General features: G+C 32.2%; 4 protein-coding genes across 11 annotated transcripts in view; 2 read left to right on the forward strand and 2 right to left on the reverse strand.

The window, feature by feature from the left end:
• The window catches only part of LOC108736902 (polyhomeotic-proximal chromatin protein), a 28,133-nt gene extending 20,040 nt beyond the window's left edge, over nucleotides 1-8,093 (forward strand). For 2 of the 5 annotated variants that reach the window (XM_018469509.1, XM_018469510.1), the window contains exons 8-19: nucleotides 33-179; nucleotides 1,194-1,392; nucleotides 2,339-2,508; nucleotides 2,629-2,777; nucleotides 2,856-2,903; nucleotides 3,901-4,184; nucleotides 4,622-4,839; nucleotides 5,624-5,918; nucleotides 6,143-6,511; nucleotides 6,670-6,817; nucleotides 6,878-7,046; nucleotides 7,163-8,093. In XM_018469509.1, the coding sequence (XP_018325011.1) occupies nucleotides 33-179; nucleotides 1,194-1,392; nucleotides 2,339-2,508; nucleotides 2,629-2,777; nucleotides 2,856-2,903; nucleotides 3,901-4,184; nucleotides 4,622-4,839; nucleotides 5,624-5,918; nucleotides 6,143-6,511; nucleotides 6,670-6,817; nucleotides 6,878-7,046; nucleotides 7,163-7,372 (2,406 nt within the window). In that variant the 3' untranslated portion in view covers nucleotides 7,373-8,093. The remainder of the gene's footprint in view (nucleotides 1-32; nucleotides 180-1,193; nucleotides 1,393-2,338; nucleotides 2,509-2,628; nucleotides 2,778-2,855; nucleotides 2,904-3,900; nucleotides 4,185-4,621; nucleotides 4,840-5,623; nucleotides 5,919-6,142; nucleotides 6,512-6,669; nucleotides 6,818-6,877; nucleotides 7,047-7,162) is intronic. The other 3 variants (XM_018469512.1, XM_018469513.1, XM_018469511.1) reach the window with 2 other exon arrangements.
• Nucleotides 8,094-8,683: 590 nt separating this feature from the next.
• Nucleotides 8,684-11,504, reverse strand: LOC108736904 (ATP-dependent RNA helicase DHX33). Its single transcript, XM_018469514.1, has 6 exons — nucleotides 10,958-11,504; nucleotides 10,659-10,901; nucleotides 10,421-10,605; nucleotides 10,091-10,360; nucleotides 9,068-9,863; nucleotides 8,684-8,883 (listed from the first exon to the last, which is right to left on the reverse strand). Exons 1-6 carry the CDS (start codon nucleotides 11,360-11,362, stop codon nucleotides 8,710-8,712), a joined length of 2,073 nt encoding a protein of 690 aa, XP_018325016.1. The 5' UTR covers nucleotides 11,363-11,504; the 3' UTR covers nucleotides 8,684-8,709.
• A 157-nt stretch (nucleotides 11,505-11,661) lies between these two features.
• On the forward strand, nucleotides 11,662-18,668 carry LOC108736918 (rho-associated protein kinase 2). Of its 2 annotated transcripts, XM_025973693.1 has the most exons (13): nucleotides 11,662-11,905; nucleotides 12,058-12,323; nucleotides 12,668-13,224; nucleotides 13,283-13,733; nucleotides 13,943-14,541; nucleotides 14,644-14,959; nucleotides 15,032-15,333; nucleotides 15,406-15,873; nucleotides 15,932-16,222; nucleotides 16,310-16,626; nucleotides 16,688-16,971; nucleotides 17,088-17,313; nucleotides 18,578-18,668. In XM_025973693.1, the coding sequence occupies exons 2-13, from the start codon at nucleotides 12,128-12,130 to the stop codon at nucleotides 18,666-18,668; spliced, it is 4,098 nt and encodes a 1,365-aa protein (XP_025829478.1). In that variant the 5' UTR covers nucleotides 11,662-11,905; nucleotides 12,058-12,127. The 2 variants fall into 2 exon arrangements, with proteins under 2 accessions (XP_025829478.1, XP_025829479.1); XM_025973694.1 differs by lacking the exon at nucleotides 18,578-18,668 and having other exon boundaries at nucleotides 11,663-11,905; nucleotides 17,088-18,219.
• Nucleotides 18,669-20,660: 1,992 nt separating this feature from the next.
• The window catches only part of LOC108736898 (villin-like protein quail), a 16,465-nt gene continuing 15,621 nt past the window's right edge, over nucleotides 20,661-21,504 (reverse strand). For 2 of the 3 annotated variants that reach the window (XM_025973695.1, XM_025973697.1), the window contains exons 14-15: nucleotides 20,989-21,174; nucleotides 20,661-20,932 (exon numbers count right to left, since the gene is read on the reverse strand). In XM_025973695.1, the coding sequence (XP_025829480.1) occupies nucleotides 20,819-20,932; nucleotides 20,989-21,174 (300 nt within the window). In that variant the 3' untranslated portion in view covers nucleotides 20,661-20,818. The remainder of the gene's footprint in view (nucleotides 20,933-20,988; nucleotides 21,175-21,504) is intronic. The other variant, XM_025973698.1, reaches the window with a different exon arrangement.

The following is a 21,504-nucleotide window of genomic DNA, read 5'->3' on the forward strand; positions in this document are numbered from 1 at the left end:
AATTGAATGACGTGTTTGGTTTCATTGTTCAGGTGATGACGGGGCAGAAAGTGATGCAAAAAGTCGGTAATACGAGTAACGCTGTCGCAGGGGCACCCCAACAGCAAGGACAATGCGTTCAGGTTTCTCAAGCAATGATCGGATCCCAACCAACAGCACAAATTATCAGCCCTATTCAGGTATGAATGAATTATTTTTTCTCTTACTGCTACACGTTATTGAAAACGACATTTTTTTATGTTTAAAATGCCTTATCAATATATGTAGATATTACATGGGAGCATTCTGAAATTACTCATACGTAACGGTCCTTTAAATTAAAATAAAATGTAAAATAGTCTTTTAGTTTGTAAATTAGGCTCATTTCTTTATGTATGTTAAGCAGTGTTAAATTTCCTAAATTTTGTCAAAAACCGCATCTAAATCGGTTCAGAAATAACGGAGTTAATCCTTTTTAAGTATTCTGTACTATAATTTTTATATAAGTGGCACCTACATTTGTTTACTTCCTGACCCGTCAAGGACGTATGCAGCGAACTTGACCTAGTTTTAGTCAATAAACAAAATGGTCGCCGGCATAACAGCCAATCAGGTGCATCGGCCTGTTTATAATAATTACACTTGCATTCTCAAGTTAGTCACCCATGATGCTATAGGAGGGTGTACTTCGTTGCATTAAATTTTAGGTTATAACTCCGTAAAGTCGTAGTTATTATTTTATTCGTTAAGATTACATTGTTTTATTCGGAATAAATGTTCGAATAGGTTTCAAAACAAGTAAGTTCTTTAAAAAATTGTTGAAAACTTGTAAAATTATGCTGTATTTATTTACTGGAGATATTAATGATGAAACGATTATTTTCAATTTAAAGAGAACGTTGTCGGCTTTCTATTTAAGGTTATGAAATTTTATTTCTGCTAAAAGAGGGTTGTTTTGTACAAATGATTATTCTTTTATCATCCCTATAACCTAAAGGTCCGTTTTATGAATTTATAAATCTTTTTCTTTAGACCGTTACACTTAAAATTAATGTTCAATTCGCACATATCAGGTGTTTTATTTCATCTTGGGTTAAATAATACACAATTTGTATCGTCTTAGAAACGAGGGTAGTTCTTTTCATATGCGTAATTATTTATTTTACCATAACTAAAGAAATATGATGTTAATGAAAAAATGTGTTTTTATGTAGCCGGGTGGTCAACCTATGCAGTTTGCTACTCCGTGGCAGTTTACACCTCAAGTGTGGACCACTAATGGACTTCAAAGTCAAGCCCTGTTGACGTCTAATCCGATTTTTATAAGAGGCACACAGCCGGATGGAACTCCGGGGCCCGGAATGTTTATTCAACAGAGCCCGCAAGCCACTGCGATACAAGCGCAACAAAACCGTAAGTTCAATGTTTCTTTAACTCAAATTATTCTCCGTAAATGTTTATGTAACTTACTTCATTGAAACGTGCTTAAGCAACATATAATAAAGCACGTATATACTCATTGTATTTGAGCGTCTAATTTACCCCACTTTCAAGAACCTTTTAGACTTTCGCTGAGAAAGTTTCAAATTATTGTCAATTAAGTTTAAGTTTTCTTAGATTAAACCTTATTAAAATATACTAGTGAAATGCCATTCCAGTAGAAGTCATTTATCAAAGGGGAAAGGTAGACATAGAATGAAAATTTTGGACCCAGGTCTCGGAGGCTGTATTTATAGATCTCTACAATCTACGCCATCAATTTTTAATTTATAGATTTAAATTGAAGAAATAAAATTATCATCCGCTTTTTTACTGCTGTTTAAAAAATGAAAAGGAAAAAGGCAGTTACTATAAATTGTAATAAATTGTTACATTACATCTACTAGTTTGTTATAGTTTTTATTGGGAAACAAGTAATCTTTTCGCATTTTGTAATATGCAAAAAGTCTTTACTATAATTTTTTTGTTTCCCAAAATTATTAGGAAGATCTCTGTGTGGTAATGTGAAGTGAAAAGTTATCACATCGTTCCCCTTCCTACAGAGTTTTTCTGTTAAAAAGATTAAGATTAATGCTAATTTTAGATATATATANAAAAATATGGAATAGCTTATGAAAACATATTTTGGTTTTATATTTTTAATTGCGATAATTTCTTTTTATTCAACTGAATGTCAATATACAATTCCTTAAAACGAGATTCATCATTGTTTTGCGACAATGATTTTTTATTAAATTTCTTTTTATTTTCAGTTACTAAATTATTTATAATAATAATAACAATTTACTTTTACATTACTTTAGTAAACCCAATCGTTTTCATAAGAATATTGTTGTTAAATAGTAAATTTATTTTATAGCTGCTTTAACCCAGAACACAATGCAACAAATGGGCAAACCCAGGCCAGCAAACGAGAATATTCAACCAAAACAACCAACTAGTAGACCATTAAATATTCTACCATCAAATGCTGCTAACATACGGCCCGCAAGTTCGGTATCAACCCAAACCATCGCAGCCCAAACCCAGGTTTGTATCACTTTTGTTTTCTTTTTGCTATTACGTATCACTCAAAAAGCAGAAGAAAATAATCAGTAGTTAGAACGGATGAATATTTTCAAAATGATGATTATTTATTTTTCCTTCAAGGTTGGAATGGGGGCAAAACCAGGAAATAAAGTGAGGGCGAAAGCTCCAGGAATTCGGACGTCACCCGCGCCAAAAGCAGATGCGGCCAATCAAACCCAAATAAAACCGTACTCGAATCTTCAGCCTCATCACTTGGTTTCGACGAACAAGTGAGTCTTTGTTAATAATCCTAAATATGTGTCTCGATTTGCAGGTAAAAAATCTCATTTTCTTTTTTATTGTTTTAGACAAGAACAGAAAGACAAAACGTGGTATTTGTGCGTTAATAACGAAAGGTGAATTAATTTTTATTTTTATAACTAAAAGTATCTACTCATAGGAATAAATCTAAATCGCGCTATCATAAAAGAATTAATGTGAAATGGCAATTTTATCATTCAATGAAACAAACGTTTGGCTAATAATTTGTTTTAATTATATTTTCTTCGGGTTTTAATACAATAACCAAATACCACAGATAAAATAAAGTTTATTACTTATTAAATTTTAATATACGAAATATTAATAGGAATTGTAGTTTTAATTCAATTTTTTGTAGTTAGGTTGTTTATAAATGAATCTCTAATAGAAATCGTCAACAATGCTATTATAACAGTTTTTTACTTTTTTCATTTATCATTTACAAATTAATGTTTTTGTTCTTCGTATATCCATTTTGAATTAAAAAGAAATTCGTGATGTATCTTGGATGTATAACAGACTGTACTGCGTTCGTTAAATTCACAGGTGGAGTTGTTTATCTGACGTCTTGTTAAATGCTTCAGTTGACATTATTGGGAAACGTAGAGACAGAGCGTAAAGTCCACTATGCCTTCGCTACATTCCCTGAGATGCCAACCACAGCATCTAACGATACCTCGGATAAACAACTCCACTGCTGGACTTCCCGAAGGATTAGAATTTGTCCTAGATCACGATCATCAAGCCCGAATATCTTTGCGCTCTTCAGATAACGACAGCGGTGAAAGCCTTAGCCTTTTTATTTAGTACTGGGATACTGATAATTTTGAATTTTGTTTTGCGATTTCACCTTGGTAAAATTATAAAATATAAAAAGACCTTCAAAAGTCGATTATTTTCGTTAAAGTTTTTATGCCATTTTAACAATACGTTTGTTTACATTATAAATCACTCTCTTCCTACGTTAATTTTTTGAAAATAAAAGAATACTTTAATAAATCCACGTATATCAAACAATAATATAATAGTTAATGATTCAAAGTAACTTATATTTTGGGCAACGTTAAAGTAATTTCGTTTTTTACTTTGCAGAATGTTAGTGATGAACACTTCGACAGGCATGACAATGACACCCAACTCTCCTATGAATCAAGATAAACAGCAACAAATGGCTAACCAAACCAAACAACAGCAAGCTCAACAGCAGCAACAGCAACAGCAAGCTCAGCAACAGGCTCAACAGCAAGTTCAACAACAACAACAACAGCAAGTCCTTATTCAGCAGCAAATGCAACAACAGCAAGCTGCCATGCAACAGTTTCAGATTCAACAACAGGCTCAACAACCGCAACATATTCAACCGAAACCCATGATGAGTAAGTAGAGTTTCAAACTAATGTTGAATTTGGAGAAAGTCACAATTTCACAAATGAAAAATTTCTGAAATGGTTTAAAAATTGTAGGACATATTTGATTTTTCACTGAAAATTTGACAGAAACTTCTTACTATCTGCAATTATAAAGTGGCATAGACCCTTTAAAGTGGATTGACTTTTTATGATATTTTCAATTGCAAACTGTTTATTTCGATATTTAGTTATTTTTTTACTAATGCAGCCACTAAACAATTTAGGCACAAGCTGAAGTAATTTTTATATTGATTGATCAACCCTGGCATTTTCAGTAAAACTAATATGTTATAATTTTTATTTGCTGTGAATTTGTAACTTTCATAAAACTTGAACGTTTGTGACCATTTGTTATATATTTTTGATTAAATTATGAAAATGGTAAAACTTTTTTTGTTTTATAGCAATGCAAACTATTCAAGGAATTCAACAGCAGCAAATTGTTGGCGATAGACCGATCATGCCGGTAGTTTCAATGGCTGCAGCGCAAGCAAACAATCAGCAAATGCAACAGACAATTCAACAGGCTTTGCCCAATGCTGTGCCCCAAACGATACCTCTGCAGCCTAACCTCGCGGTTACCCAACAAGCCATGCCTATGAGTATGCAACAGATACATCCGGTAAGCTTTTTCATAAAAAAAATTGTTAATTTAGAAGATTGTCTGTTTTGATTCTTACCAGTGCTATAATATTAAAAAGTGTAACGAAATGTTGTTATCGTCACTATGATGTTCATGAAATGTTAATACTCGATAAGAGATTGATTTATTTAAAATGTACTGTTTTTAAATTATTTTCTACGTTTTTTATTGATTTGGATTATTTCTAACCCAATGAAATAATAGTAAAAATATGAATGTATCGTATTGAAAAGATTTTTAATTGGTTCGTTGAACTTGCTGATTTAACCTTTAAAGTGCTGTTTTTAAATTAAATACCTAAGGAATAAGCAAATTAGTGTCTGGTTCTGTCATAATTTTTGGAGAATAAACTTTCTCGAATAAAAAAGAGAAATGATTATGGCCTTTAATACTTATAAAACTTATTGAAATTTAAAATATAATAAATAAATATTCTCAGCATTCTTGATACGAAAGAAGATAATGTATTTCTTAAAACAGTTGAAAAAGTGACAAAAATTAAATAAAAATGAGAAACCGAAAATGTAGAATTATTAATAGAACTTCAAGTAATTATAACTGTGCATTTTGCTCAGAATCTGTAAGTTATATGTTAATATGATGTGATTAGTAATTGATATTACAACTTTAAAGGTACTTGTGATTAATATCCATTACATTTAATTAGTTAGGAATTTTTATGCGAATCAAATCAAAATAAATTTTGTAAATTTCAATTAAATATATAATATGTTTAAGATTATTTATTTAGACTTTTTTTCAGCAACTGGCTCAAATGGCACCAGCTGGGACCATAATTGGACAAATCCAAACAGCCCCTGCAAGTGCTACAGCAACGATATCTCAGGTGGCTCCTACGCAAATACAACAAATTCAGCAGAGTAATCAGCAACAAACGCTTACTATTCCTGCCCCGCAACATGTGCCTTTACCGCCATCGGTACCGCCCTTGAAAAAAGAAGACGCGAATTCGGAAAACAACGAAAACAACTCTTTACCGTCCACAACTCATGCAGATCCTTCTGACGAAGCACATAGTAAAGACAATACCACAGAAGGTAAGAGCAAATACAATATATATTTTAAGGCTACTTCCCACTGTCCGTCTTAAAGAATGACTTTTCGGATTTGACAACTATAATCTACCACCTTGTTATTTCTAATTAAATACTCAGTTAATTGTTAATTAATTAATCGTATTCCTGATGGTTGATCATTCATAAATAGTTCTATAAAATGTATGTTTATTATGCATGTTTATGTTTACATTATTACTTTTCAGTTTCAAATAGTCAAATTGACAAGGATACTATTCAAATTCCTGAAATTAAACCGTTAATAAATATTATCGACCGACCTCCAACACCAACATCTGCTACTCCTATCCAGCCTACACCAATTCCCGGTACGGTCCCTTCTCAACCTACAACAAGCACTCCCGAGAATGGTCTTCCAATCGCTGCTACTGCAGAAGAAGTTAAAGAGCGCTGTCCTCCCAAAGCAATGGTAAAACCTCAAGTGTTAACGCATGTCATTGAAGATTTTGTGATACAGGAATCTTCAGAACCATTCCCAGTAATGAGAAGTGTCCTCTTGGGTGAACTAAAACCCACACAATCGTCTGTTGACAAGGATTCTGACGAACCATCTCGTAAGTTGATCTTTCTATATAGTTCTCTTTTAAAAAATAGTAAGCCTTACAATTTTTTGAAATATGGAATGCATTTATTTGATATATGAATTTTAATTTGCAAAGTGAAGTGAAACATTAGTAGTTGTTATCTAAGCATTAATGATGTACTGTTTTAGGTAAAAAACGTGCTCTATCACCTAACAGCAATGTTGTAGGAAATTCACCGAAGGGTGAGCTGGCCAAATGCGAGGCCTGCGGCACCGTAGATCTGAGAGCAAAATTTAAGAAGAACAAACGGTTTTGTTCTGTAGCTTGTTCTAAAAAGTAAGTTTACCACCATATAAAAAGGATAATATGTAATTGGTCTTTTAATCGCCTTTTTAGGGAGAAGAAGTTGGATGATCTGAAAAGCAAATGGGGTAAAGATGAGGGGATGGAAGTTGATGGTGAATCGGGAACATCAGGTGGTGAGAGCAATCTCAGCTCAAGTGAACCAGCAGCTTCCACGGAAAATGGAGACGATGGCCCTAAAATTAATCCACTTAAATGGACTGTGAGTAATTCACAAATACTAAATCAGTTAAACCAAATAATAAATTGATTTTCTTGATTAACGATACTGAAAAAATTTCTTTTGAGTTTGCTGATTTTTGTTACTTTACTTTAAAGGTGGCAGAAGTGTGCGAGTTTATTCGTAATTTACCAGGATGTTGTGACTATGCAGAGGACTTTTTGATTCAAGAAATTGACGGTCAAGCCCTCATGCTGTTGAAGGAGGACCATTTGATGACGGCGATGGCAATGAAATTAGGACCTGCACTTAAGATAGTCGCAAAAATCGACGACATGAGAATAGACAAGCAACAGCCACAACAATGAATATTGAATGTGAATGGGAATAAAATAATGGTTTAAATTATGTAACATTGTAAATAGTGTATATTATTATCTCACTCGGAAAGACTGTTTAAATAATTTAATAGACAAGGGTTAACAGTGTTATGGGGGACACCCCCATAATTTCACTGAGTAAACCCTAAATATGTTTTTATCATACATTCTATAATTAAATGGCCGATGTAAATATGATACTAGTTGCGTAATTGTAGGTTACAGTGTGCTTTAAAAATGGAAAAACAATTTTTTAAGTTGAGTTTTCGAAACCAAATTTGTGTTCAAATATTAATTTATAAAATGGAATGTAAGGTAAATGAGTTTTTAAAATATCTGCCGTGCAATTTTTGTAATATTTCAAATTACAATTTTGTATGCCTGCATGTTTATACATATTAATTAATATTAAGTGTGAGTGTGTGTGCGAGTAAACTGCCAGTAAGATAAAATGATAATAAAACGTTTGCATATTTTTAAATTGCACTTTCTGTTATGAAAAAGGTGCAATATATTGCGTTATTGGAACACCATCACAACACAATGAGAGAAAGGTACATAAATAAATACATTGTCAATGAAGCAACATAAAGCATAATATTTCATATCCACTTATTTTACAGATATTTTTACCAAAATTGCTTCATGTACTGGATGTAAGATCTATCATAATCATGTAGTTAAAATTAAAATATAATTCTGAAAAAAAGGAATGCAATTCGACGTTTTATAGTGTCAATAGACGTTTATTCCATACAATATGGCCTGCTTTAATAGGTAAGTGCTTTTCTTGTTTCTGGTAAGAGGAATGTCCACAACTAAGAAAAATACCTTGAAAATTGGCGAAAAATGAAACGAGTGTAAAAATACAACTATCCTTTTTAAATTTAGCACATATATGTTTACTTAATGTTTTCATCAATATTTTTTTCATTTTATCAACATTCATGTGTTTTCTAGATTCTCAAAAAAAGAGTTGTTTGAGGTATTTTGCGCTTATTAAAGAATTACGAGAATTTTTCGAAAAATACAGCGAACTATTCAAAAAGCTAGGTATACCTTAACTTTATAAGGGTATCTGGAATTTTAGTTGCACTCGTTTCATTTTTCATTTAATTTTTCTTAAGCTATGGATTCTCACCATTTAATCTGCTTTTTTGCTTTCAATATAATAATATTAGTTACTACTTATTATTTGTGAAAAAATGAACGTCAAAATTTCTTACAAGCATTTATTGCAAAAAAATAAATGTATATACAAGGAATTGCTATTTTTTAGTTATTTAATTGCTTTATAATATGAAATATTATAAAGTAATAAATAATTAACACTTAGCATAACCAGGCACAATTTCATTCAGCCAATCTTTTTCAATTGTAAGTAAGTTTCTTAAGTAACACTTACTGGTCTGTATCACTTCAGTAAAAATAACACAGGCAGGCTGTTGACCATGCAATACTGAACTGGGGTGAATATTTACCACTTGTTTGTTTGACAACTGAAAATAAGATAATTTACTAGCAATAATACAATTACATAGAAGCTATCTAACATTTCTAAGTAATATTTTAATGACATAGTTGTTTATGAAAATTAGAATAATTATAATTTATTCTTGATTAAACTTTATCAAGTTAAACAATAATGACATTTTTTTTATTAAACTAACATATGTAGCTTACCATAATATATTGCCTGTCTCTATGTAATTCGGCAACATTCATAAATAGTCCAGTAAGCATACATTTCCTTATCTGATCTAGCTTTCCTTCACAAGAAGATATGGGAATATGGCACCATTCGCACAGTTCTTGCAACTGCAACCTAATTTGTTTAGCGTAAACTATATTACGCAAATTTATATAATGTTCTTGGCACCAAGATCGAATATTGCTTTGCCCAATTTTATTGAACTCTCTAAACACGTTCAATAGCATAATCAAATCTCCATAGGCTGACGAAAATCGTTGTCTCATCATTTGCGCCTCTTCTCTTTTACTTGGAGGATTGAACAAAATAGATTCGCCACTAAGCATTGCTATTATGGTCAAAGCTTCTTCAACACATCCATATTCTTGCGAGGAAATCAAGATTTTACTAAAACGGGGATCCAAAGGAAATTGGGCCATTTTCGATCCTAATGGCGTAAGACGTTTAGAGAAAATTTCCTCAACCGCTTGTAGTTGTTTAAGTTGTTCAAATGCAGAAGTTATCGATTCTGGAGATGGCTTATCCATGAAATCGAAGTTTAAAATATGAATGCCGAGCGCAAGAAGCTGAAGAGCTACGTTTGCCAAGTTGACTCTTTGAATTTCGGGAACAGTACTTAAACACATCGAGTCGAACTGATTTTTGGTGTATAATCGGTAACAAAAACCTTCAGATTCTCTACCTGATCTACCGGATCTTTGCCAGGCTTGCTCTTGAGATATCCTATTTACTTTCAAGACTTCAAAACCTGTTGCAGGATTGTAGGATCTATACAAGGCAAGCACAAAAACGCATTACTTAGATAAATTAATTCGAGCCTGACAAAACAAATGATTAATAATAAATTAAGTACTAAATGTTATAGTTTGTTTTGTGGTAAATAGGTTTGAATTTCTTTTTATTTGATTTTTACCACAGTTTTATATTTTATGTTTGAATATCACTCTAGCTTTGAAAATTTGGTACAGGATATTTAATTAGTAAATTCTTTTTACCTGACTTTAACCATTCCACTGTCGATTACATATTTTACTCCGGTTATAGTAACGCTAGTTTCTGCCACGTTAGTGCTGACAATTACTTTTCTGGTATTTATAGGAACCGACTGAAACACTTGCATTTGCTGTGCACTACTTTGAGCTGCATAAAGTGGAAATACTCTTGCCGGCGGTCCTTCCACGTCAGGCTCGCGCAAAAGGGTACGAATATGATAACAAACAGCTTCAATTTCATCTTGACCAGTTAAAAATATTAGTACATCATGACTAAAACAAAAAATAATTATAACACTATTGATATTTATCATATGTACAAAGACAGCTTACTTTGGAGGTGCTTGTTTATGTATTTTGAAAAAGGTGGCAACACAGGCTGTCTGATAATCATCCTGCGGTTTGATTGAGTGATAAATATTTACAGGGTAAGTTCTCCCTTCAATGTATACAGCTTTACAGTGATTAAAATACTGGCTAAAGTGATCAACATCCATGGTAGCTGACATTATTAAAACCTAACAAATAGCAAATTTCATTTGTGTGATTTGATATTATACACAATATTTACTTTGAGGGGCATAACTTGTTTATCATTTCTTAACTTTTGGGCTTGTTTTACAATTCCAAATAAAACATCTGTGTGAATGGTCCTTTCATGAGCTTCATCCAGAATTATAACTGTATAGTTCATTAAAAGATTGTCAGAAATAGCTTCTCTTAGAAGCATACCATCTGTAAGAAATTTTATTTTTGTCTTTTTTGAGGTAACATCTTCAAATCTCACTGAATATCCTACTGTATCTCCAACTGACTGTAAGATACAAAATACATTACAAATTATTTCTTTCAAATAAAACAAATAGTTACCCCATTTGCCATTTCTTGAGCCACTCGCAAAGCAATACTAATAGCAGCCACTCTTCGTGGTTGAGTGACAGCAATTTTGCCATTTCCCTGTAGTCTTGCTGAGAAGATATACTGAGGTATTTGCGTTGTCTTCCCACATCCTGTTTCACCAATTATTACAAGAGTATTGTACCTTGTGATGAGATTGAGTAATTGGTTTCTTTTGTCAAAAATTGGTAAACGTCGTTTTTGTTCCTGCAATGATAATTTACCTCTCCTTTCATTCGAACCATGTTTATTAAGTAATGAATTAGATTTGTCTTCGAATTTGATTTTCTTTGAGTTGTCATTCTTTATATTAAAAACAATGGGTTCCGGCTTTCTTTTGAGAATAGGTTTAGTGGAAAAGTTGTATTTCGAATCCATCACAATTTTTAAATACGCACATAATTACGTTTGCTTTACTAAATGAAATAATTCTGATGTATATGAATAATAATGTCTAATATTTTTTCTTAAACACGCTTGTTTTTAAAACATTAGCATAACCTTAATAACACGATCTGACGTTTCGATTACACTGGATAAACTTTATAATGTTAAAAGTAACCATGAAGTAATTATTAATACCAACATAATACAATAAAAGTAATTGCAGTTTATTTGAAAAATTCATTTATTTATTTAAGAAAATATAAGTTATTGCTAAAAATTTGAAATAAGTTTGCAGTTTTGTCATTAAATTTTAGCAGCTCGAGATAGCTGCAATGTAATCTTAATTTTTATGGTATACTTTGTAACGGTTTTGAAAAGTACTATGAGATAAAAAGAATAAGGTAGTAAAATGGCTGCATGCAGCCAAAAATGGTACTTGAGTTTTGTAATCATTTTGTGGAAATATTAAAAATTTAATTGTTTTTACTGTGATTTATACGAAAGCAGAAGTCTTCCAATTGCTGATATGAAAAGGTATTGTCCACATTTAGTACTACCGTACAAAGTTCAGCTTATGTTATCGTTTTGCCGTTCTTAAGTAAATAATATTTTTTCTATCCAGTGCTGTTAAAAAGCAACTTCCCTTAATAAAGATGTAGAAAATGTATTTAACCGAATGTTTATAGGAGTTGGAATCATTGGACAAACAGTTCTATATTTAATGTATAGTTTTTGGTGTTTGCTCAAGTTGTTTTTATGATTATAAACAAAATGGATAAGATAAAGGATGAGGATCGAAAACGTAGACTTCGGATGCTTGAAGAAAAAATTCAGGATCCTAAAAGTATCAGCAATGTGGATTGCCTCCTGGATACTGTTCAGGCTCTTTATAGTGATTGCGATCATCCTGCCATTAAAAAAATTAAAAATGTTGAAGTTTACATTAATCGATGTAAGTGTTTCACTTTATTTATTGTATCTTTATTTGTTTATTTGTATAAGTGTTTTTTACTGATTTATTTTCTAATTTATGCTTATAATTTGGATAGCTTTTGTGTGAGTTATTTTTATGGTTATCCTTATCTCTGAATCATTTCTACTTTGTTATAAGATTAATTTTAAGAAAAGGTCATAAAAGTGGATTACAAATTCAATTTACAATAGGTACTTGATGTTTAATCATTTTATGGAAATATCATGCCAATAACAAAAAAGATCCCTTTATTTTTTTTATTGCACTTAATTTTTACATTCTGCTTTTTATAAATAATTTTTTTATTATAAATTCTATTTCAGATGATAATTTTGCTAGCAATATAGTAAATTTACGAATGAAAACTGATGATTTTGAACATATAAAAGTGATAGGTCGAGGGGCATTTGGAAAAGTTCAGCTTGTTCGTCATAAATCAACCAACCAGGTGTATGCAATGAAGCGTCTAAGTAAAGCTGACTTGATCAAACGTTCGGATTCTGCTTTCTTTTGGGAAGAACGACATATAATGGCCCATGCAAGGTCAGAATGGATAGTGCAGCTGCATTTTGCCTTTCAAGATTCTAAACATCTTTACATGGTAATGGATTACATGCCTGGTGGTGATATAGTTAATTTAATGTCAAAATATGAGATACCTGAAAAATGGGCCAAATTTTATACCATGGAGGTAGTTCTTGCTTTAGATGTCATTCATCAAATGGGATTTGTACATAGAGATGTAAAACCTGATAACATGTTGCTAGACAAACATGGCCACTTAAAATTGGCTGATTTTGGAACTTGCATGAGAATGGATACTGATGGCTTAGTAAGATCAAATAGTGTTGTGGGAACTCCTGATTACATATCACCAGAGGTAAAGATACATGCATTTTTTACAATTCATTTTTTAATGAAGTTATATTGTTCCCCAGGTGCTTCAAAGTCATGGCCAAGGTGTATATGGTAGAGAATGTGATTGGTGGTCTGTGGGCATTTTCGTTTATGAAATGCTTTATGGAGAAACACCTTTTTATGCTGATAGTTTGCTGGGAACTTACAATAAAATTATGTACCATGAAAACAATTTGACTTTTCCATCGGAGGAGGAAATATCTCCCGCGGCAATGTCGCTCATACAAGGTTTGCTCTGTGATAGAACGAAACGTTTAGGTAGAAACAGTGTAGACGAAATTAAAAATCATCCGTTTTTCATCAATGATCAGTGGACCTTTGAAAATCTGCGCGAATCCGCACCTCCTGTTGTACCAGAACTTACAGGTGATGATGACACTAGTAACTTTGATGACTATGAAAAGGATGAATCTCCTGAAGAGGTCTTTCCTGTGCCAACTAGCTTCGTTGGAAATAATCTGCCATTTATAGGTGAAATAAAAAAATTTTTTTATATTGAAATCCATTTAATTGGTGTTAATTAATTTTGTTTATGTCATTTTATAATAGTTTGCTATGTGGTGTGAAATGTGTAATAGTAGTTTAGTAGTTTGCAACAAAGTCACAAGTTAAGTCAGTCAAGTTAGTTTGTTTATAAAAAAGCTGTCTTGGGTATTCATTTTTATTTTATTTTTATGCAGGTTTTACATACAACTCAGATTATCAACTGTTGTCAAGTCGTTCTGATAGTACAGATTCTCCACGTCCTACCAACTCCGTCATTTCTATTTCTCAAGTATCGAAACTCGAAAAACTCCTGGAACAAGAGCGTAATAACGTGGAGTCTTTGGAACAAAAGCAGCGCATTTTGATCACTCAGTTGGACAATTTGGCTCAACGTGAAAATGAACTTCGTGATGAAGCATCTAAATATGAGAAAGAGCTCACAATATTGCGGCATACATACAAGGAAGTACAACGAAAAGCAGAAAATGAAAGTGAACTCAGGCGAAAAACGGAGAAACTTTTATCGGACCTAAAAAAGCGTCTGGAAGAAGAGCAAAGTAAAAGAACACGCGAAATGAACAACAACCAACAGCACAACGATAAAATTAATGTGCTTGAAAAGCAAATTGGCGAGTTGCAAGAAAAACTCAAAGTGGAAACGGAAAGTTGTCAACGATTAAGGAAACAAGCAGCTGAACTCACTATGGCTAAATCGACATCCGAACAAAAGGCTGGAGAATATCAGACACTCTTACAAACGGTGCAGTTACAACGGGATGCTTTTCAGGCAGAGGTGTGTTTTAAAAAATACTCAACATCATACTAACAAATATAGCTATATTTTCGGTTTTCTTTTGTTAAATATTGATTGGTTCATATATTTAATTTCTTACAGGTTGCCTCTTTACAAGGTCAATTAACACAAGAAAAAAGCTCAAGAACTCAGGCATCAGACCAACAAATCGTTTTGGAAAATAAAATCCAAACTTTGCTCAATGAGTTAGAACAAAATAGGCAACGGGAAGCGAAGATGGTAACAGATAACTCCCAGCTTTGTGAAAAGATTTCGGCATTAGAAAAAGAATGTGCCAGTTTGGAACTCGAACTCAAAGCTGCTCAAAATAGATATCAGCAGGAAGTAAGAGCGCATGAAGAAACTGAAAGAAGTCGCATGCTTAACAAGGAAGAAGCAAATTTGGAAGTTGTAAAAGGTAACAATTTTTATATATATCACAATAACAATTCGAGTTTATTGCAACAACAATGTTAATCATTTTTTTTAGCACTACAGATGAAATTGAATGAAGAGAAAAGTGCGCGACAAAAAGCAGATTTGAATTCTCAGGAAAAAGAACGTCAAATATCGATGCTTTCTGTCGATTATCGACAGATACAGCAGCGGTTACAAAAGCTTGAAGGTGAACACAGACAGGAAGTCGAGAAAGTTAAAGCCCTCCAGAGCCAAGTTGAGCAAGAACAACAAAAGAAGAATGTTCTTCATTCTGAAATAAGCCAACAACTTTCCGAAATTGCGCAGCTTAAAGCTAGAGAATCTCAGCTGGCAAACGAAGTTATTCAGTTACAGGTAATTAAAATACATTTTATAATTGATTGACACGTTTATATACTAACGCATTATGATCTCTTTGCATTCTAGGAAGCAAAAAAGCACATTGAAGATGAATTGTATAAAATAAAAAGAGAATGGTCGATAGAGCAGCTTCAAATGAAAGAATTGCAAGACTCTCTTGAGACTGAACAATACTTTTCCACCCTTTACAAAACGCAAACAAACGAATTGAAAGAGGAGCTCGAAGAGAAAACACGTATAAATAAAGAATTTGAAGAAGAACGCGCTTCTTTGAAGCATCAGTGCCAAATTGCTTTAGCCCGAGCCGACTCCGAGGCCTTGGCTCGTTCTATAGCCGAAGAAACGATAGCTGATCTGGAAAAGGACCGGACAATGAAAGAGCTTGAAATGAAGGATCTTGTGGCCAAACATAGAGCCGATTTAAACACCAAAGAGGCCCAACTTGTTGCTGCGAAAGAACGTGAACTTGAGTTCAAAAAGGTCAACGAGCAACTTATGAAAGAGAAGGAGGATCTAACATGTCAGCTTAAACAGGTGAGTAAAATGTATTATATAACGTGAAAATATTACATTATTGCTTTTTTTCATATAGGTTCAAGAGGAATTAAGTAAAATGATCGATAATAGTGAGGAGGTGGAAAAGTTACACGTGAAGTTGAAAACAGAATCACTACTAAAACAGCAAGCGGTGAATAAGCTGCACGAAGTGCTTAATAGAAAAGATATTAGGGAAGGCAAAGGCAAGAGCAAAGATAAAGTGAGCAGCGCCGATTTAAGAAGAAAGGAGAAGGATTTGAAGAAGTTGCAGCAAGTCATAACGCAAGAGCAAGAGAAATTCAACCAGATGTCGGCCGCATGGCAAAAGAATATCCAAGACCTACAGGTTGCTATTGTGTATATTTTAATATGAAATAAAGTTAGTTCAAACGATTTTGCAATTGTTCTATAGTATTGTTTTGTTTCTTTCTAGGCGCAACTTAATGAAGAAACTTTGGCCAAGCAGAGATTGCAGATGGAATTAGATAGCAAAGATTCGGAAATTGAACAGCTACAAATGAAATTGGCATCATTGAATAGTGAAACGGCATCTCTCAGTTCTGTCGATAATGAAGGTGACGACTTCAACTCGGATATGTTTGAGGGTTGGCTGTCGATACCCACCAAGCAGAACATTAAAAGACATGGCTGGAAAAGACAGTATGTGGTCGTTTCAAGCAGAAAGATCATTTTCTACAATTCAGAAAGTGATAAACAAAATACAGATCCTGTTATTGTGTTGGATTTGTGGTAAGTGATTATTATAAATACATATTAGTTCAATCGTAAATTAAAAGTAAATTTTTTATAGTAAAGTTTTCCACGTGCGCTCTGTGACGCAAGGAGACGTTATTAGGGCCGATTCCAAAGATATTCCACGAATATTCCAACTTTTGTATGCGGGCGAGGGCGAGGCTAGGAAAACCGACGATCAGGGAAATAAGTTGGAAGTGAACAAGGATGATAAGCCTGGTATGGTAATGCACAAGGGCCACGAGTTCCTCCAGATTTCCTTCCATATGCCTACCACTTGTGAGGTGTGTCCCAAGCCCATGTGGCACATGCTCAGGCCACCGCCTGCCCTTGAATGCAGAAGTAAGTTAGTTGCTCTACAGTAATTAAGTTAAGAGTGTCCATGAGAAAGAAGTTGGATTATTAGCTGTTATGTTTATATATTTTCGTGTGTCGAATAAAAGTTCAATTTTTATTAGGGTGTCGGACGAAGATACATAAGGAGCACCTGGACCGTAAGGAGGACTATCTGGCTCCATGCAAGTGCCACTACGATCCCACATATGCCAAAGAGTTGCTGTTACTGGCCGGTTCGGTCGAAGAACAGAAGAACTGGGTCGCTAGGCTCAGTAGAAAAATACAAAAGTGCGGGTACAAAGCCAACAATTCGAACGTAATCGATTCGACAGCCAAAATTTCGCCAAGGTAAGAAATTAAATTTAAACATTTTCAACAAGAAAAGACACCTTTTTAGTGCTTGTTTACGCGTGTACTGATGGCTGATTAAACCCGTAGTATTGCACGCATACATTAAATACAAGCACGATATATGCACATTTTGAAATTGATTTTAGCTGGAATGATACGGTTATTAGATTGTAACGTAAAAAGCGTGTGGGATTATACTTGGTTCGACAGTAAGAAGCTGTTTTAAAATTGCTGTCGATTAAAACGTAAACAGAGTTTTTCATTATTTATATTTAGAAAATAAAAAAAAGAACATCAGCTTTTTGTAGAAATTGTAGTGTAATGTTTGATATCATTTTTTGCCAAAATTTGAAGTGATGGAATTTTCTTTTTATTCCAAAAGAATATTTATAGAGCATTGCAGTTTATAAATGTCCTGTTTTACGTCATTGTTGCTTAATATATCGTTCCTTTTGTGAAAGAAATTCCAGTAATAACAACATTACACTCGTGAAAACATTCCACATGTATAATTAGAGGCTTTTACTGTATGACTTCCTTATTGTCCACACAAACAGTCAACAGCCCTGTGATTTGTAGTTTTTTTTTTGTATTTAAGCCAATAGTAGTGAACTTTAGGTTGCTTTTTGTAATTATTTTACTATAACTCGTATATTTATACATGTATATCTTAGAGGATGTTTCTATTTTTTTACCGATGCCTTTGTGGCGTGTATTAGTATTTATAAGGAAAATTAAGAAAAAAACAAAAAAGTATATAAGCTTTTAAGAACAATTTTGGGAACGTATTGAACAAGCTGTTTTATTTATTTCGATTAATCTTAACAAATCTTTCCTTTGCTTACTTGTATGTAGATGCAGGCTATGTAAATAATATTCTTAAATATACACATACTATATACAGTAAAGGCAGTTTTGGAAATAGAAGCGGTGCTTTTTATTAATTTAGTTCACTCTTCGGTTTTAAGTGTTAGTTTTGCATTTGTACGTTATAATGCTTGGTTCTTGCTTATGCATTTTATTGGTCTAAGGTAAGTGCACGCTTTTAGATTTTAATCTATCGAGGTCTTTTTTTCATTGTACAGAATTTTGATTTATTCTAAAGATGGGGGTAAGTAAGTAAGTTGTTTGGCTTTTTAAAATAAAAGTGGATTGGAAATGTAGAATTTGGAATCGTTAGTAAGCATTTACTAATGGTATACAATGGTATGTAATGAAAACTTTATTACTGGCATTTCGAATGAGATTTATTTTATTTTAGGGAGTCGACAAGATCGTCCATGAAACCTTACTTAAGTGTTCAGCAACGTTCTGCAACGTTACCTGCAAACTCGTCGATGAACAATAAATGATAAGTTTTAATGTAGTTAATTAACTTTTTACGAGTTGTAAGCTTACTACTTAACTTACCTCTATATGCTCACTTCTTTCCTACTATCTTCCACCTGTTGTAAGTTTTACCAAACAAATCTTATTTATTGCTGTAGTTTTACTTAAATAATTATGTACTACCAATTCGATTTGAAAATTGTTTACTACAACTACAATTTTATTGTAAATATGTAATATTTCTCTAACGTCAAACTCTTTATTCTATAATACTGTTTTTATATTATTTGTTTTTGTTAATACTTGCGGTTTAATTTTTGTAGCGATTTTTTTTTGAGTGATATTAATATTATGAACGAGGCGGCAGTCGTTTTTTCGCATTCAAAAAATTTATTTCTAAATTTCTTTTGCACCTCGTTTTTAAAAAGTACCATAAAAATGATATTAATTAATTTATTACTTGACATTAAACAACAACCTTTCTTCAAAACTCTATTAAATAATATTCCTTTTCTAAATTGAAACATGCAATAATTCAAAGACTGGTGCTCTTTCAGTCCAAGCCTTTTCAATTTCGGAAATGTGTGGAGTTATCGTAGTCCTTTATTATTATACTGTGCAAAAATAAATAACTTACAGTCTCGGGTAAATTGGGAATAAAACTTGCTGTGATGTCTTTTTTATTATTTATTATGTCTTTTCTATTATTCGATTTGCGGGAAGTAAAAATGTCGTTTTTTAAAGTTTTTATTTAATAATTTTGTAATTTTAAAATGCTACAAGCTAAGGGTTTTATTAACTTTTTCTCAGTTTTCCTGAACTGTAAGTGTATGTTTAAAAGCTGAGAGCCTTCAGAAAGAAAGAGAATTTTTAAAATAATACAAAACACATTTCAAAAAAACTTGTGGGAGAGTGTAGTAGATTTAAGCAGAACATGAATTATTTTTGTCTGAAGTAGGCACGAACATATTATTGTAGTATTGTATTATAAAGTTTATTATATACTTTTCCTTAATTTATTTTCATTTAGTTTTTGTTTGATTTAAAAATTTAAGTGTTGCATTGGATCTTTTATTTTGGTGAATTCTCATTTTAACTGAAGAGCTCGAAGTGATTTTGTATTACCTTGAAATTAACAATATTTTTACAATTAAGTTTGATAGGGTTAGTTTGTTGTGATCATTTTTATTGTGATATAATAATGACGGTGTAGAAATATGTGTGTAGAAAGGAACACACGGTATAATTCTGCATGTTGCCGATTTTCGAAAATGTTCTCAGCAAATACCTGATTTTTTGTAATAATAATTTATTTGTTTACATTCCGATAGATTTTACAAGAGCATAAATGCTTACTTTTTATAATTATTATTGTACAGATTTATTAATTAATATGTTTTAAGTGTGTCGCCCGTAACTTATCAGTGGAAAGAAACGTTTGTGCCTTAATATATCGAGTACATTCACATAAGAATTTATTTATTGCCGATTTCGTGCTACAATTTATCAAGAAAATTACGACTTGTAGATTTTATAGTGATTTGCCTTACTCAAACAATACAAATTACAACTTATACACCAATTTTAAATCAAATAAATTCCTTTTAAACCCTTTTATTGGTCTTTTCATTGTTTACTGCATTTCAATTTTGACATGTTTTACTAAATGAATTTAAATGTAAGTTTTCGATACTTATTTTATTCATTTAACGCCATCATACCTTTATGAAGTTTTACTTCTTGAAAAGTTTTGCAGGGTTGAATGAATTAAATAATTGTTTATATATAGCATTAAAATAATTTGTTAGTCTTTTTAATGAATGAAAGATAAATGGAGACTTTTAAAACTAATCTAAATAAAACACTAAAACTTAAAATGCAATATAAAATCTTTTAAAAGCCTAAAACGCGTTTCGACATTATCCTTAGCTAGTTTTTATGTGGCATTTAGGGATTCAGTCGTTTATTTGGTGTTTTTAACTTATAATTTCTTTTTATCTATAAAATAAAAAGGATTCCGTTGTGTTTGCATGTGTTTTTATTTATTAAATATTTTTTGTGAAGTTATAAAAAAAACATGTTTGTTTTGCTTCATAATTCTTAACAGGTAGTTAATACTTTTAAGTTAAATATAGGTGTGTGTTTTTCGGTTATAAATAAGTAAAAATTACATTTAAAATAATCCAACTCCCTTTTTTAACTCTTGTTGCTTCCACTTTGGCAGCGATGAAAAATTATCGTAATTCATTCTGAATATTTCAACGAAATCATCATGGGTCAAATGAAGCTAGAAAAGTTTATTAAACAAAATGTTTAAGATTAATATAAAGAAAATTTTCTCACCTCTTTTCTTGATAAATCTACGTCATCTGGAATTTTCTCGTTTGGTAATTTTAGTGTTTCGACAGAGTATTTTGGATATTGATCAAATTTTTTGTCTGATGGTGCCCTGGGTGATAATTTTGGTTTTTGTGGACTTTTTTCATCTGATTCTATTTCCTCTCTTAGTTTATCGAATCCTTTGTATTCCTTAAATATTACATATATAAAAGAAATTATGACTGCTGTCAGCACAGGGCAAAGTATATTATTACGTAAATGAATTTTAGTAATTTCTTATGCTGAAATGTACGATGTGTTGCATACCTATTTACAAACAATTTCTTTGAATTTTAATCATTGATTACTATATATCTATTAAAAAACCATAATGGCCGACATCAGTAACAATGTGACAACAATTGAAAAAGAATGATGGCCGACAACAGCAACAATTAGAAAAGAATGATGGCCGACAACAGCAACAATTAGAAAAGAATGATGGCCGACACTACGTCATAGTGGAGCAATAAAAATGGC

The sequence above is a fragment of the Agrilus planipennis genome, unplaced genomic scaffold, assembly GCF_000699045.2.
Source record: "Agrilus planipennis isolate EAB-ADULT unplaced genomic scaffold, Apla_2.0 scaffold55, whole genome shotgun sequence".
Taxonomy (NCBI): domain Eukaryota; kingdom Metazoa; phylum Arthropoda; class Insecta; order Coleoptera; family Buprestidae; genus Agrilus; species Agrilus planipennis.

Bases quoted from the DNA above. Each gene is read 5' to 3' on its own strand.
- LOC108736918 (XM_025973693.1), top strand. From the start codon at position 12,128: ATGATTATAAACAAAATGGATAAGATAAAGGATGAGGATCGAAAACGT. The intron at 13,734-13,942 runs GTGAAATAAAAA...ATTTTTATGCAG, and splicing joins AAATAATCTGCCATTTATAG to GTTTTACATACAACTCAGAT. The intron at 16,627-16,687 runs GTAAGTGATTAT...AATTTTTTATAG, and splicing joins GTTATTGTGTTGGATTTGTG to TAAAGTTTTCCACGTGCGCT.
- LOC108736904 (XM_018469514.1), bottom strand. From the start codon at position 11,362: ATGGATTCGAAATACAACTTTTCCACTAAACCTATTCTCAAAAGAAAG. The intron at 10,361-10,420 runs GTAAGCTGTCTT...TTTTTGTTTTAG, and splicing joins CATAAACAAGCACCTCCAAA to TCATGATGTACTAATATTTT. The intron at 9,864-10,090 runs GTAAAAAGAATT...TGCCTTGTATAG, and splicing joins AGTGGAATGGTTAAAGTCAG to ATCCTACAATCCTGCAACAG.